We start from the raw sequence: 17,679 nt of genomic DNA on the forward strand, positions 1-17,679 counted from the left end.
CCTTCTATTATTTCTATCTTTGTAGGCGACACTGATCTCAAATTGAGCTTAAGAAGTGATAATGCAGTGCATTATACAACATAGGCTACATACATGCATGGCAACGCCTCATGTGGTCGCCGCTTCTCTTCCTGTCACTATTATGCGCTGGCCCTTTAAATCTGAAGCTCATTTATGCGTTCGGGGGCGGAGTTTATGTACGTGTGTCCAATCAGAGAGCGGAGTGCTGATACTGGAGTGGATGCAGGACTTGGGACGCTGATGCTGATGCTGGGGGACCCGCACAGTGATGGAGCGGCGACGACGCTGAAAAGGTAACGAAACGTGATCTAACGACACACTGGCTTCCATTCAACCCGGTTTGGTGGGGTTTATATTAAAGGATCGAAATATAGGTCGGATTCATCGATTTGAGCTAATTATTTGATTTCTGAGTGATGGAAAATGAGCTTAAAATCGCTGTAGTATGAACGAGATAAAGCGTCGCTCGATGCTGTTTCAAAAGCATTTGCCTCAGGATCAATGCATACTCTGTTCTGGTTTAATATGTGGACATTCCTTCATATTACTATTAGTTTAGCTTCATAGACGGTTTATATTTTCTGCATGGATGTTGCTGTGTTCGGTCTAATTGTCTGAATGAGAATAATTCGATGTTGAGGATAGAAATGACATTCATTAGGTTTAACGGTATTATCTTTTTGTCTTAATTTAGATGCGTTATTTTTTTAAACGCATATTGCGTTTGGTGGGTTTCTCATTGATTTCTTCTCATTTAGGTAAAAACATGGGCATGTATGACCTGTCAGCCTCTAGGAGTGATTTTTGGGGGATGATTGACATTGGTGAAAGCCAATCAGCAAACAGACGTTATCCGCACAGCCAATGGCTGAAGGATGAGGGAGGGCGTTCACAAGCGGCTTCTGTCTGATCTTCGAAAGATCAAAGATTTTATTGGTGTTTGAACAGTGTTTCTGGCAACCCTTGATTGCAAGGGACATTATGTGATATTTTATCACAATGTGACCAGGGACATCTGGAAGTAATGGTTTTGTATAGTGTGAGCAGTCACGATGGCTTCAGAATCATTTTATTTGATATTCTATTAAGATATAATTCAGAAACATTTGGGTGAAAAGCTATATAGCTATAAACAGATCTAAAATATTACTTGACTGAAAAATTGTTAAGGTTAGAAATAGCACTTTAAGCATGTGTTTTCTTTTGTTACATATGCCAATCTGCTTCAATTTGTGATGATAGGCTTCTAATAAGATATTTCACCAAGATAAGTTCTGTGAACAAATGAAAAAAAATTGACCTGAGTTGAATTGAATTCCGGGGTTAAACAACGCCTTGCACATAAATGTCTTGGTTAAGCCACATTCCGTGCAACAGATGCATCGCTTGGCCAGTTTTTCCTTTAACATGTCGTGTTATTGAAGTCTGGGTAATTTGCCCTTTGTGGCTCTATGCACACACTGTTTTCAGCGTCAGAGTGGGTGGCAGAGAGAGAGTCAGTGGCTCGTGATATGCACCCTGCCACCTTGATTAAGCCATTTATGCTGGGGAGCAGCTGGCTTCTATATATTACCGAGCAAAAAAAGCTCTTTCTGTCATTAAGTTCTCATTCAGAAGTTTCTGTGTTGACATTAATCAGCTATGTCCGTTGAGACCACAAGCAGCATTTGCTTATTTAATTCATGCTGTTGGCAGATACTTTGATCCAAAGTGACTTACACTTCTTTCAAGGTGCGCCTTATCATGTATTCACTGGAAATCAAACCCATGACCTTGGTGTTGGAAAAGGAAATTAAGTTTCAGAATGTATAGTTTAATTAGTGGTGTTTTCTGAGGGAAACATCATACGATAACTCATGTCAAGGTTTAGGAGTGTACTAACTAACTACAGACGTGAGTGATACCTCAAATCTTGTAGCTTATTCAGGAGGCATGTTATTTTAAACTGGAACTGACTTACGCTTCTCTTAATTTTTACAGAGAAAAACTAAAAAGCTACCAGATCTCATGATGAAAACGTACCTGTGGGAACTTTTACGCAAGACGCAAAATATGTACCAATAAGCACATCATTGCAGTTTCCAACAGAAATTAACACTAAAGGCGAGTACTTGTAATCGTTTTCATAACAGTTATGATTACAGCTCCATATGTTTCGCTTTCTGGACGTAACAAGTTTGTTCGGTAGCTCAGCCGGCATGAAATTGGACTTAGGATGCGGAATCCTTGGGTGCGAATCCCCTTGAAAAACATGACTCGCTTTTGTTAATTCTATTGATGGGTTTTTAGGTTTAGTGCAGATGGTACGTTGTTTTAAATCATCACTGAGCATTAGAGTTATAGCGTATAAATGTGACCCTGGACCACAATACCACAATATTTTTTTAATAAATAAGCTTTCCATTGATGTATTGTTTGTTAGGATATGACAATATTTGGCGGAGAATCTAAGGGTGCAAGTAAATTGCCTTTAAAACTGTCCAAATGAATTTTTTAGCAATGCATATTACTAATCAAAAATTTTGAAAAAAGTTTTGATCAATTTACGGTAAGAAATGTACAAAATATCTTCATGGAACATGATCTTTACTTAATATCCTAATGATTTTTGGCTTAATTTTTTTTTAATATATATAATTTTGACCCATACTATGCATTTTTGGCTATTGCTACAAATATACCTGTGCTACTTAGGACTGGTTTTGTGGTCCAGGGTCACAAATCATTTTGTTTCTTTTCCATTTTGATATTAATAATGTGCATTAGGATTTTTTCTGTCACATTTTGCGCTGTTTAGTGTCTGTATGACTCTGTAGACCGTCTAAGTCATATTTTTATAAGGTAAAATCTGATTTTGTAAGCTCAGCTTGGTTATTTAACATTATATCACTTGATGAAGTACAGTTATAAATGAATCCAATAATGCTAGAAACACTGTCACCTGTTGTGAAAAGTCAGAAACAAAAGTCACTTGTTGAAGAGCTTTTTTAACTCACACTAGTAAGCAACCACCCAGAAAATTGAGTTTCGCACAGGCAAGCATAAAAAAGCAAAAATCCTAACATTTGGGTGCAGCCCTTTTCTTTTCTTCTCATTTTGTCCAGTATGGCACGCTTGGTGATTTAATATTCTGTCACTTGATATGAATCAAATAATGCTGAAAACACTGTTACCATAGTTTTCACATGAATTTCCGGCTGCTGTTTTTTTAACTGCAAATTTAACAGAATATTTTTTTAAATCACTACCACTACAAGTTAGCAACCACCCAAAAAACAGTGAGTTTTGAAAAGGCAAGCATCAGAAAATGTAAAAAATCCTGGCATTTGGGTGCAGCCCTTTCATTTTTTCCCTTTTCGTCCAGTATGGCATGTTTTGTGATTTAACATTATCTAACTTAATGAAATACAGTTATAAATGAATCCGATAATGCTGGAAACACTGTCACCATTTTTTTAGATGAATTTCTGGCAGCTGTTTTTACTGTAAATTTAACAGGATATTTTTTAAATCACTTGTTGAAAAGCTTTTTTGACTCGTACCAGTAAGCAACCACCCAGAAAACAGTGATTTTTGAAAAGCAAGCATCACAAACTGTAAAAATCCTGGCATTTTGGTGCTCAATAGCTGTCAGCTGTTAAATTTAAGTACACAATTAGATAATACCGATTTCGGTCAACCAATTACCAAGCAATGCTTAATTTTGTTCAGTCTGTGGTGTTAAAAGTTCGATTAGAAAATAAAGAAAAAACACTTAAGCAAAACATGGTCAGGTCAAAGTGTCTGAATAATTTTTGGTCCCAATTTTTTTTTTATCAGTTTTACTGGTAGTGCACTGTATGAAGAATTTTTGGGTATAATATATCTTACATAAATTAACTATAGTGTCCTGCACCCACTAGTACAAAATATAAAAACTATTTGTCTGCTGCTGCTGAATAGTTTTTCATTTGACTGTAAATTAATACTGGTCACCATTTTTCTTCAGATGAATTTCTGGAAGTTTTTTTTTTTTACTGTAAATTTAACAGAAGTCACTTGTTGAAGAGCTTTTTTGACTCGTACCTGTAAGCAACAATTCCACCCAGAAAACAGTAGGTTTTGCACATGCAAGCGTCAGAAAATGTAAAAAAAAAATCCTGGCATTCGGATACAGCCTTTCCTTTCTTCCCCCATTTGTCCAGTATGGCACGCTATATATGGTCTCCGTCCGGAAAGATGAAGACCGAACGTGTCCTTTCTCTGGCACGGAAGTGCACAGATGACCAGGCCATCTGCAGAACGGCTTCGTTTAATGTCAGCATAAATGTACATTTCTCACTCACTCTCTCTCTCTCTCTCTTTCTCTCACGCCCATGAATGCCCACACATCCTCACTTTTCATACGAGTGAAAACAGGTGCGCTCTCCTCCATCATCTCAGTCACTGTTGCCATAGCAACCCTCTCCACAGCATCAGCGTCATCCCCGCGAGCAGCAAGTGGTCCCCACCTCAGAGAAAAACTGCGGGGCACTTTTCATTTTGACTCATCTTTCTGATGAATAGACATCTCGAACCCACCTCAGGCAGAAATTTAAAGGGAAGTTACGTCGCCTCCGAAATGAAAAGGCATACAATGTCTCATTATGTTTCTCGGGAACTTAATACGTCTTTGCATTTTGATTAGCTCTAGGCTGAAAGCGAAGAGTTGTTCCAGACAGTAGTTGGCTGCTTTGTTGGAGCCATTTTGAAGTGTTTGACTGCATTTTGATGTGTGTCTTTTCTGCTTCTCTCTAGGATGCAGTAAACACCCTTGTCGATCCATAAAGGGGCTTTTCTTACGGACTCTCGTGTTACAGAACCTTGGGAAATGTATGGCAGCGCGCGCGCCGTCAGCCACATCGAGGGCAGCCCTGCTCGCTCCCCGCGGCTGCCCCGCTCTCCTCGCCTGGGCCACCGTCGAGCCAACAGCGGCAGTGCGGGTGGCAAGACCTTATCCATGGAGAACATCCAGTCCCTAAATGCTGCCTACGCAACATCTGGCCCAATGTACTTGAGCGACCATGAAGGCGTCGGATCCACGGCTACTTACCCTAAAGGCACCATGACGCTCGGTCGGGCCACCAATCGAGCCATATACGGCGGTCGTGTCACGGCTATGGGCAGCACTCCTAATATCGCAACGGCGGGACTCCCGCATGCCGATCTGCTGTCTTATGGTGATCTGGGCTCGCTGTCTATGCTCCACCACCAGGGGACGCCGTCGGCCCTCCTGCGACAGGCGGTCAGGGGTGGTGGAGGTGAACTATTGGAGCTCCAGGCACAGTTACGGGACATGCAACGGGAAAACGAGCTACTTCGGAGGGAGCTGGACCTGAAGGACAGCAAGCTGGGTTCTTCTACAAACAGCATCAAGAGCTTCTGGAGCCCCGAGCTGAAGAAAGAACGGGTGATGAGGAAAGAGGAGGCAGCGCGCACTTCGATTCTTAAAGAACAGATGCGGGTGACCCACGAGGAGAATCAGGTTAGGATGGTTACCTTACTTTTCATGCTAGAGTAAAACTAAAGGTTCTTCAGAGGTTGTTTACAGAAATTCTTCCAGTTAAGACTAGGGGTGGGCGATATGGTTAAAATATCATATCATATCAATTTTTTTGTTTTTGTTTCAGAAATATCACGATTCACGATTTTATCATTGTTTGTCATGTTGGTTTTACTATTTTGAGCAGTATGGCCAAACTAATTTCGCTATTTTAAAACCAAAGCCTTACAAGCAGGATGTCCGCGGCTCCTTAAAAATTCTTAAAGTGTCTTAAATTCAGATTTGATAGTTCTTAAATATTTTTGGTCACATTACTTCTAAAATATCTTCAATCTGACAGACCTAATGACTGTTTACTGTGACTGTGTTTGTAAATCCATAAATGTATTTAAAACATTATTCTTATAACATTATTAATATATTATTTATTGCACTTGTAATTTTGCAGTGTAAATTATTTAATCTGCCTGGCAACAGCCCCATAGAATTTGTTTAATTCTAACAATTTGAAATTGAAGGTGATGCGTACATTTAAAAAGTAAAAAAAAAAGGTTTTTATAAAGATAAATCATGCTGATTTAAGTATGTAAAAGTTGAACACTGATGAAAATATTTCTTAACAAAATATTTTTGTGTGGAATATTGTCTGCTGATATGAAAATAAACATCATTAATGACATTTTTTATTTGAAATTTAGTTTTCTTTTTACATGAAACACATTAAATATTACATATACTGTATTTATGTAATATAATGTGTATTTCCATTACAGGTTTAGATCTATATATAAGGTGGTATTAAAAAAATCTTAAAAATTTCACTTGATTATGTCTGTAGAATCCCTGTACAAGGTAACAAAATATAAAATAAAAAGAACGGCAGATGTTTAGGCCAAAATGGCAAAGATAAAAATCTTTATTATTTTATCTTTGCTATTAAAGCAGTAGTATTCAAGAAATTAAATGAACAAATATAAAAATGAAACACTATATACACTATATACAAATATTATACATTGATTCTCATTAAAGCAACTGTTTTGATGTTCTTCAGTCAAGAGCAGTGAGGGATTTTTTTTTATGTTTTGTTTTAGTAATCTACCATTACCAAAACATGACAATTCTGTCCTCATTTACTCACTCTTGAGTGTTTTTTAAACTCAAATTAGTTTTCTTTTTCCTCTGTTGAACATAAACTTTATATTGAAGAATATGGGTAACCAAACAGCTGCTGGTCCCCAGTTGCTTCCATAGTATTTTTTTTTTTTTTTCCACTATCAAAGTCAGTGTGGATGAGCTACTGTTATCCACATTCTTCAAAATATATTCTTTTGTGTTCAGCACAAGAAAGAAAATTAACAGAGGTTTGGGACAACATCTGAGTGAGTGAACTTTGGGGTGAACTGTCCCTTTAATGACAATCGGCAGAATGTTTAGTTCTGTCGCTTTAAGAGCAGCACGTATCTAATATACAAGCGCGCATCCGTTTTTCTCTTAACTGTTTACTTTCACTTTAGACATAACCAACTGTCTTTACATACAATCGTTGTATGTTTTTGACAGTATTAGCAAATCAGACGCGGAAGATAGGTGCTGTTTGACAGGCTTTTAGCGCATGTTGTACAGTATATAAAAATTCGGAGGCACACTGTAGAATGATACTACAATATTTTTTCAAAAGCAGATCGTACACGATCAAAAATCATCATATCGCACACCCCTAATTAAGACTCTATTTGTTGGCTACATGAGATACTGTAAATGGTTCTTTGGAGAAAAAGCACTTGATGTTACATTATATGTTCTTCAAATCAGTATATTTGTCCTAGATAGTATTCACTGAGGAAGAGCCCTCTTGGGCTTTGTTTGTAGCGTACATTGATAACCTTCTGAAGAGCTATAAAAATGAAGAATGGTCTCTAATTATGTCAGGTTGTTCTGTAAAGCCCTTCTCAGAACCTTTATTTTTATAAGTGAATTTTGCTAAGATGTATAATTAATAGTTTATGGCATTTATAGCTCTTTTATTGTCTACTCAAGGCTTTTAATAAACTTAGAAAGTACAGTTTGATGTACTCTACTGTTCAAAAATTTGGAATCAGAAAGATTTATTTATTGAAGATTTCTTTTTTTATTCAGCGAAGACACATTAAACTGATGACCTCTCGCATGTAGTGTCAGTACGTTAGGAAGTGGTGATTTTGTTCTCTTTGACTCGTTGGATGGAAACGGTGTTTATTTTTATGTTTTATGTGATATTTCAGTTTTGCGCATAAGTTAAATTCTCAGCTCTGGATGGAAACCCGGCTACTGTTTCCAAAAAATATTAAGCAGCCCAAGTGTTTTCAACATTTATAATAATAATAATAAGTAGAAATGTTTCTTTAGCAACAAATAAGCATATTATAATAATTTCTGAAATTCGGCATTTCCATCACAGAAAAAAAAAAAAAAACATTTTAAAATATAATAAAAAAGAAAACAGTTAGTTTAAATTGTAATATTATTTCACAATTTTCCTGTTAATTCTGTATTTTTTATCAATGCAGTGAGCATGAGAGACTTCTGACCCCAAACTTTTGAACAGTAGCTTATGTTGTTACATTAAAAAAACATGTTAACTAAAAAAATGAAAACTGTCATTGCTTACTCACCCTCATGTTGGTCAAATCTGTGTGCTTTTTCTTTTATTCGTGGAACGTAAAAGTTCATGACACAAAATATTTGAAAATACGTATTCTAAAAATGTACAAGCAAAGTGAACATTGTTCAAAATGACTCCTTTTGTTCAAATAGAAAGAAATATAGCTTTGAAATGACATGATGGTGAGTACATTTTAATTTTTCATTCAGTTCACCCAAAAAATAAAATTAGCCCATTATTTACTCATCTTCGAGGCATCCTAGGTGTATATAACTTCCTTCTTTCAGGCGAATACAATTGGAGTTACATGTGACCCTGGACCACAAAACCAGTCATCAATTTCAAAATTGAGATTTGAAATTGACATCTGAAAGTGGAATAAATAAGCTTTCCATTGATGTATGCTTTGTAAGGTTAGGGAAATATCAATTACTATTTGAAAATCTGACATTTGAGGTGCAAAAGAATCTAAGTATTGAGAAAATTGCCTTTAAAGTTGTCCAAATTAAGTTCTTAGCAATGCATATTATTAATTAAAACTTAAGTTTTGATATATTTATGATAGGAAATTACAAAATATCCTAATGATTTTTGGCATTAAAAAAGAAAAATCGATAATTTTGACCCGTTGGCTATTGCTACAAATATACCCATGCTACTTAAGACTGGTTTTGTCATCCAGGGTCACATATTAAAAATTGTTTTGGCTCGTCCAAGCTTTATAATGGCAGTGGGCGGGTATTTCTTTTCAACAGTCCAAAACAAGTCCAATAAAGCACATCCATCCATAATAAAAAGTGTCTCACAAGGGGTTGAAGCGGGCTTGGAAATAAAGGCCTCCTGTAGCAAATCGATGCATTTCTGTTAGAAAATTATCCATTTTTGAAATGCAATAATCACTTTTCTCTAGCTTGTGCTATCTACCATACAACATATGTGCCTGTAAGTCTTGCGTAAACCAATGTTTGTTTACTGAAGCAAAGGAAGCAAAGTCTTCTTAGTTTAGCAAAGGAAAACCAGTCTCCTCTTGGCTTATATTGAAATCCACCTACATTTTGTACCTGGCTTCCATGTACAACCGTTAACACAAGCTAGTAAGTGATTATTACGTTTTAAATATGGATATTTTTCTTACAAAAATGCATCGATTCGCTACAGGAGGCCTTTATTCACCCCTAGAGCCGTGTGAGGCACTTTTTATTATGGATGGATGCACTTTATTGGACTTGTATTAGACTGTTGAAAAGAAACACCCCCATTACCATTACAATGCTTGGAAGAACCAGAGCAATTTTTAACCCTTTTGCATTTGTCTAAAAGAAGAAAGTCTTATACACCTTAGGATGCCTTGAGGGTGAGTAAATAATGGGCTAATTTTCATTTTGGGGTGAAGTAATGTTTATTAGCTAGCTAAAAGTTCCCCACTTGAGGGATACGCCTAGTCTATGAATTCTTGCGTTGCCAAGGTTGCTCTTCCTGCCTCCAGTTTTAGTGTCATCTGTGGGCTGTGTTCCTTTCTTCTCTGTTCTGTGTCTCATTCAACTGTGTAATCACGCTCTCACTCTTCTTTTCCACCCACTCTCATGCTCTTTAAGTCTCTTCACAGCTGATTTCTTCTTTGGGTTGTCTGTCTTTTATGTGGCACTTCTGGAAAGAGGCTCTTATAATCATTAATATTTCATCATTTAATCGGATGTGGCACTCTGTCAATGGCCACGCCAAAGCCACAGATACTGAAACACATTTTAGACAGTTCTGGCTGAACATATAACTAGTTTAAAGCTAGTGGAATAGCTTATATTTGCATACGTGTGACCGCACATGACATGAATTCTGTATTTAATCTGCCAAATTGCTATGGAGTGCAACAGTTTCAGCAGCCTTGGTTCTGTAGTTAATTTTTCAGTTAATTTTTCCCATAGGGATTTTAAAACAATAGGAGCTACAAGCATGAATGAAACCAATCAGATATGCAGTTAATTAAAACACTACAAATTTTGATTTGAAGCCAAAAAGTATTTTAAAATGTTTTTGCATTTGTATTTGTTCTTCTGCAAACCAAGCCTGCATTTATTTGATTAAAAGTACAGCAAAAACAGTCAACTTTGCAATATTTGTAAAATAATTATTTTCTATTTGAATATATTTAAAAATGTTATTTATTATGATTTCAAAGCTGATTTTAACACCATTACTCCAGTCACATGATCCTTCAGAATCATTCTAATATTCTGATTTGCTGCTCAAAAAATATTAAAAAAATATTATGGTGAAAACATCATTCTTTGATGAATGAAAAGTTCAGAAGAACCATTTTTTATCGGAAATAGAAATCTATTGTAACATCTTTTGATCAATCTAAAGCATCCTTGCCAAATAAAAGTAATAATTTCTATATTTTTTTCCTAGAATTTTTTTTTATATATATACTGATTTCAAACTTTTATAGTGTATAATGTTACAAAAGCTTTTTATTTCAGATAAGTGCTGATATCTGGATCTTTCTATTCATCAAAGAATCCTAAAAATGTTCTCAACTGTTTTAAATATTGATAATAATAATAATAAAAATGTTTATTGAACAGCAAATCAACATTTTAAAATGATTTCTGAAGGATCATGTGATGAGAGTAATGATGCTAAAAAATTGCTTTGATCACAGAAATAAATTACATTTAAAAAAATATTCAAATAGAAAGCAGCTATTTTAAATAATAAAAACATTTCACATTTTTATTGTTTTTGCTGTACTCTGGATCAAATAAATGCAGTCTTGGTGAGCAAAATAGACTTCTTTAAGAAACATTAAAAATCTTACTGTTCAAAAACTTTTGACTGGTAAAGTATATGTAGTTTAAATAATTCATGCAATTTATATTTATATAATTTTTTTATTGTTTTCAAAAATATATTCTGTTAGAATATATGGTTAATTTTTTATGTAGATAGATGCTATACCAATAAGGCCACCAAGTGAACTACTTTGGCGTTATGCTTGATAAATCTCTTTAGTCTTTAGTTTAATTATATACACAGTCCAGCATGACCTTCCGTACCTTATTGATTAAATACCTACAAAACGTGTGATGGTTCAAGATCACTCTCTTGCATTCAACAGCTGAGGACTGGAGACATTTGTTTTCCCACAGTCTCACCTCTTCCTGTCTATCTGTGTTTTTGAGAGTAGGGCAGTGGCCTAGTTAAATCACACTCTGCACGAGGCCTGGAGACGAAGAAATGTCAAGGACAAATGCTTGTCTGAGAGACTTTGTTTTCCTCCATCTGATTCCTTGTCTTCTCTGCCAGTGTTTCACTCCACCTCTGTCTCTCTTTCTCTCTCTCTCTGTCATCCAGCTCTCTTTTTGGCTTCTTTCCTGCCACACATCCTCACTCTGTGCTTGTTCCTCTCCTCCTCATCCTATGTCCTTTCCATCCATCTTGTTCTGTGTTACTCCATCCACCCATCCTCTAAGGCACCATATGGCATTTTCTCACATATTTTGGATGGCATATGGATCCTGTATATCGTAAATACCATAGCAAGAGGCTTGCAAATCATTCAGGCCTTTTAACATCGTATTTAGAGAGATTTTATTACCAAGTGCTTATGGCAAATCCGCAGTTGCGCTGTTTCGCCTTTGTCTTATTCACTAAACCGTTCTCAATTGAGTTTAACCAGGTGCCATGCATATTTAAATTAAATCATTGCCATTCATTTGAACACAAACAGGTCTTCGTTCTATGCAAAATAGGCGTATTGTGTTGTATTCACTAAAGTAAATTTGCCTACTGCAATTAACAGTGTGTTTTAATTAGAAGAGACGTCTGTGAACATTTTCTACTCATCTTGGCAGCAGTTATTGATCAAATGATGGTGAAGAGACCCATTCTCTGATGAACAGTGCAAGCAAATGCACTTTATACATTTACAAGAGCCAGTTCAGGTGCCTAGATTGTGCAAATTTCGTTATGCACTGTTTTGACCATGTTTGCGCAGTTACCTGATTTGCATGATTCCTTTAGAGACTTGAATGCGAAAACCATGCAGATAATGCATGCAAATAAAACAGAGTTTATTCTCCTCTGAATCATACAACGTGTCATTGCGGTTTATAAAATAAGATATTTTTTAACAAAAATGAATAGCTGGAATATTTTCTATATAAACATTCAGTTTCTCGGCTGCAGACGGTTATTAGAATAAAAAACAATATCCCTAGTGAGGATGTAACTTCCTTGCAAATGGCTTGTGAGTCATTTCAATTACTATCACATTTAGATAAAACCGCCCCAGTTCAAGTATTCAGGTTGTATGTCTGAAAGACATTAGTGGAGATGAAGACAGCAGAAGTTAGAGTTTCAAAAATCTTTGTAATGAAGTGAAACAGAAGCGTTAGCAGCCTTGGGGTGGAAATGGGTTTCTTATGAAAATCGAAGAAAGAAAGGGTGATGCAAAATATGGTGGAGTATTGCGAAAGATTCTGTCTTAGGTGGCTAGTAATGGAAGTACATGAGGAAGTTCATTATCAACAGGTCAGTTTCCACACACAAGGCCAAATTAACACTGAAGTGGCTTAATAAAAGCCCTGGGCAAATACATTATTTGAAAATTGCAGTGAACAAGTGCCATCCAAATAACCTGATTGACCTGGAGCAAATAAGGCCTGGAAGAACAGGATGAATTCAGACTCGTTGCTCAGGAGATTTAGTTCTCAGGTACTCTTAAACATAGAGGTTCCTTATTGGCATTAATGGCTTCAACATGACTTTTAACATTCACTTTGACCGCACAAAAGGTTCCTAATAGTAGAAGTAGTATGGAATAGTTTATTCAAAAATGAAAATTCTGTCATTTCTAAGCCTCATGTCGTTTTAAACCTGTAAGATCTTTATTCGTCTTCAGAACACAAACTAAGATATTTTTGATGAAATACAAGAGCTTTCTGACCCTGCATAGACAGCAATGCAACTGCCACGTTTAAGGCCCAGAATAGTAGTAAGGACATTGTTAAAATAGTCAACGTCATCTCATGAGAATTCGTATGTATTTTACCTAAAATGTGGTTCTACAAAACGTACATTTACTTACATTTTCACAGGAACTAAAAAGTACAATACTGACATATTTTCAACATTTTAACATACAATACTGACATAAATTGTTTACGTATGAACAACTTTACAGACTTTATGAATACTGAAATCAGTGTTGTTTTTGACAACCATCTTAGATTTAGTCTTAGTCTTTTGGACTAAAATGCTTATTAGTTTTAGTCAAATTTTAGTCACTTCTATATGTGATAGTTTTAGTCCAATTTTAGTCGACGAAAAGTCAAAAAGGTTTTAGTCTAGTTTTAGTCGACGAAAAGTCAAAAAGGTTTTAGTCTAGTTTTAGTCAAAAAAGGGGAAAAAGTAGTCTTTTAACAAATTAATGTAGGTCAGTAAGTATTTTGCTGTTGGGTAGTGTCACTTGTAAGTTCTATAGCAGATCTATAGTTCAACACAATGTGAGCTTCCGGATCGACTATTTTCACCAATAATTACAATAATGAAGTAATGTTTTAGAACATAAAAGACAAACAAGGATGGAATGCTAAAACGGCTTGCCATACTAGTATGGCAAAGAGTATTTAATGCTAAAACGGCTTGCCATAGCGGCAGATACGTTTTAGGTTTTAATTGGCATGCACAATAAGCAGAAATGTCATGCCATTTAAACGTCTGACGGACCACCCACTAACATTTTCGTCTATTCTCGTCTCGTCAACGAAAACTCACACACGTCTCGTCATGTTTTAGTCATCAACGAGACATTTTTATCTCGTCATCGTCTCGTTATCGTCATGAAAAAAAGTGGCGTCAACGAAATGATTTCGTCATCGTCATCGTTGACGAAAACAACACTGACTGAAATCGTGGCATTAACTTTTTATTACAGTTTAGGTCAAAAGTTTGCTTTCAAAATCTGCAAAATGTTCATTATTTTACCAAAATTGTTGTTACCTGAATGATCCACAGCTGTGTTTTTTTGTTTAGTGATAGCTGTTAATGAGTCCCCTGTTTGTCTTGAACAGTTAAACTGCCTGCTGTTCTTCAGAAAAATCCTTCAGGTCCTACAAATTTGTTTTTTCAGCATTTTTGTGTATTTGAACCATAACCAACAATGACTGTATGGTTTTGAGATCAATCTTTTCACACTAAGGACAACTGTGGGACTTAATGTAACTACAGAAGGTTCAAACACTCACTGAGGAAAAAACATGCATTAAGGGGAGCTGGGGAGTTTATTTAGCGATCTGTTACAAATTCAAAAATTGTCGCTTCAAGAAGCTTTGCGACAGGTTTACACAAAAATGTAACATTCATTGGCTCTTGCCTGTGTCATGGACTGCTTTTGGTACTGCTTTTGATATTTTTCCAATAAATAAATTATTTTGATTGAATTTATCTTTCTACATATTTTAAGTAATAGTTATGGTTAGGTTTAGAGGTAGGAGTGGGATTAACAACTATATAAAAAAAAATCTTTTTAATGCTATATTGTCACTAAAATGGTCATTTCCCTGCGTATTTTGGTCAATTACGTTTTAAATCTTTTTATATTTGCTATAAAATGGGTAGGTTTAGGTTTGAGGGTAGGTTAAGGGTTCTAAAAATCTAAATTGCTAATCCATACAATTATAAAAATCCATTGATACAAATATCTTAATGATATAAAAGATTCATAAAAAATGTTTTTTGCATGTAAACATTATGTACAAATATCTATGTATAAACAATGACACCAGGCTGAAATAGTCCATGACATCAGTGGTTCAACTGTAATTTTATGAAGCTACAAGAATATTGTTTTGTGCACACACAAAAAAAAAACAAACTAACGACTGCTGTTTTGTTGCTGTCTATGCAGGGTCAGAAAGCTCTCAGATTTAGTCAAAAATATTTTAATTTGCATTCTGATGACGAACAAAGGTCTTACAGGTTTGGATGGAACGACATGAGGGTGAGTAATTAAAGACAGAAATTTCATTTTTGGGTGAACTATCTATTTAAAGTGTCCTTCACATTAAGAAAAGACCTGTTCTTTTAAGAACTGTTCACTGAAAGGTCCATGGGGAACCAAAAAATGATTCTTCTGTTGCATCCGGAAAACCTGGCAAGCTTTGTTTTTTAAAGATTGAGTGATGCTTCTTAAAGGGATAGTTCACCCACAAATGAAAATTAGCCCATTATTTACTCACCCTCCAGGCATCCTAGGTGTATATGACTTTCTTATTTAAGATGAATGCAATTGGAATTGTATTAAAAATTATCCTGGCACTTCCAAGCTTTAGAACGGCATAGATCAGTGTTTTTCTTCATCAGCCCAAAACAAGTGCAGCCATCCATAATAAAAAGTGCCTCACATGGCTCCAGGGGGTGAATAAAGGTCTCCTGTAGCGAATCGATGCATTTTTGTAAGAAAAATATTCATATTTAAGACGTAAGAATCACTTTAATCTAGCTTATGGCAATTTCTCGTACACGGAAGCCATTGCGCATGCACCGCTCAGAAGTGACGAACGTGGATGCACCGTGGAAAAAGGTAAGCAAAGGCACCGGTCACGAATTTGAAGTTCAAAACTAGGATTTGTAAAGAAAATTTTTTGGAGGATTTTGATATAAACCAAGAGGAGGTTTTTCTTTCTTAAAGTAAGGAAACTGCTTCCTTTGCTCCTGTAAACAAACGTTGGTTTTCTTGAGACTCGTCCTACGTCATATATATATCTATGCCCGGAACACTTTCAGTGTACGATTGTTAACGCAAGCTAGATTAAAATGATTATTACGTTTTAGGTATGGATATTTTTCTTACAAAAACGAATCGATTCCCTACAGGAGACCTTTATTCACCACTGGAGCCATGTGAGACACTTTTTATTATGGATGGATGCACTTTATTAGACTTGTTTTGGACTGATGAAGAGAAACACTGATCTATGCCGTTCTAAAGCTTGGAAGTGCCAGGATAATTTTCAATAGAACTCCAGTTGCATTCATCCTAAAGAAGAAAGTCATATACACCTAGGATGCCTGGAGGGTGAGTAAACAATGACACTAATGAGACGTCTAGACTGGTTTCTTTTTAAATCTGAACACAGCGTGAGAGATTGTTGAGATCTTTTCTGAAACATATTTGAGAATACTAGTCTTGGTTTCTCAAAAGAAAAATGTGAGAAGCAGGTGGCTCTGATTATTTCATGCCTCTGTATTAAAAGGGAAAATGACCTTGCATTTAGTTTGCATAAATCTAAAATTATTGCAAGCTCACTATTTAGGAGCAGATGTGTGGTGTAGAATGCGATCATGGTTACAATGCTGGAGATACTAGAGCAGGGACACTGAAATACACAAATGAGATTGGATATGCAAGTTAGACAGGCTTATGCTCAGCCAATCTGTGAAAGTGTGTGCGTGTGTGTCTCATTTCTCCTTTGCGTGATGCTGTCCCTTCTTCTGAGTCCTCAAGGTTAAATCAGGATGGTGTCACCACAGCTCCCAGCAAACACCTGTGCATGAGGGTGTGTGTGTGTGTGTGTGTGTGTGTGTGTGTGTGTGTGTGTGTGTGTGTGTGTGTGTGTGTGTGTGTGTGTGTGTGTGTTTGTGCAGCAACCTGAAAATGGGAAAGGACATTAGCAGAGCTGTAGGTACATATCCAGTGACAGTGCTACCGTGACACGGTTAGTGCCCTGTGGTGGAAAGTAACAAGATTAGACATGCGAGGGGTTTCTTATGAAGCCCTTGGAGTTTAGATTACGTGATTAGACATTGTACTGACATTGTCTGCTGTTATGTATTTGTTTATTTGTTCATTTGAATATAAATGCTGCAATTCACTGATAAAATGTGTATTTTAAAAGCAATGTAAGTCGCTTCGGATAAAAAGCATCTGCCAAGTGTATAAATGTAAATGGAAAATGACTCATGGTGACATTTTTCAAAGAGGCTTTTACTGAACAAAATATGCAAACAAAAACGATCCAAGAGAAGCACAGTATACAGAAAGAGATATGAAAATGTAGGTGCAAACAAAATGGTTTGCATCATACCGTAAATATAAAATGTCTCTGCTACATGACAGATATTTTACCTGTATTTTATCTGTATTTCCTATGTTTTTTAAGACTGAAAATGAAAACACTTTTTTGTCCCTTGAAATTGTAATATATTTCGGCATTTGAATGCTTTAAACAAAATATATTTTCAATTTAAAAAATATATTTTCTTAACAAACATTTATATATTTAGCATATATTTTAAATGTATTTTACAAAATGTCCTTTCTGCCCCTTTAAGTGCATATAAGTGTAATATATTTTGGTACTGGAAGATTTAAACTAAATATATTTTACATTTAAAAATGTAAAAATATTTTTTTTAATTCCTTACTCAATCGTTTTTGCATCATATGTTTATCATAAATTTTAAATGTATTTTACAAAATGCCTTTTGT

The 17,679-nt window shown here is 35.7% G+C and overlaps 1 protein-coding gene across 1 annotated transcript in view; it reads left to right on the top strand.

Moving 5' to 3' along the window:
- Positions 1-4,870: 4,870 nt before the first annotated feature.
- Positions 4,871-17,679, top strand: part of erc2 (ELKS/RAB6-interacting/CAST family member 2) — a 76,318-nt gene continuing 63,509 nt past the window's right edge. Inside the window, exon 1 of the mRNA XM_073826071.1 lies at positions 4,871-5,524. Coding sequence (XP_073682172.1) covers positions 4,871-5,524 — 654 coding nt within the window. The remainder of the gene's footprint in view (positions 5,525-17,679) is intronic.

The sequence above is a fragment of the Garra rufa genome, chromosome 20 (assembly GCF_049309525.1).
Source record: "Garra rufa chromosome 20, GarRuf1.0, whole genome shotgun sequence".
In the NCBI taxonomy this organism is placed as follows: domain Eukaryota; kingdom Metazoa; phylum Chordata; class Actinopteri; order Cypriniformes; family Cyprinidae; genus Garra; species Garra rufa.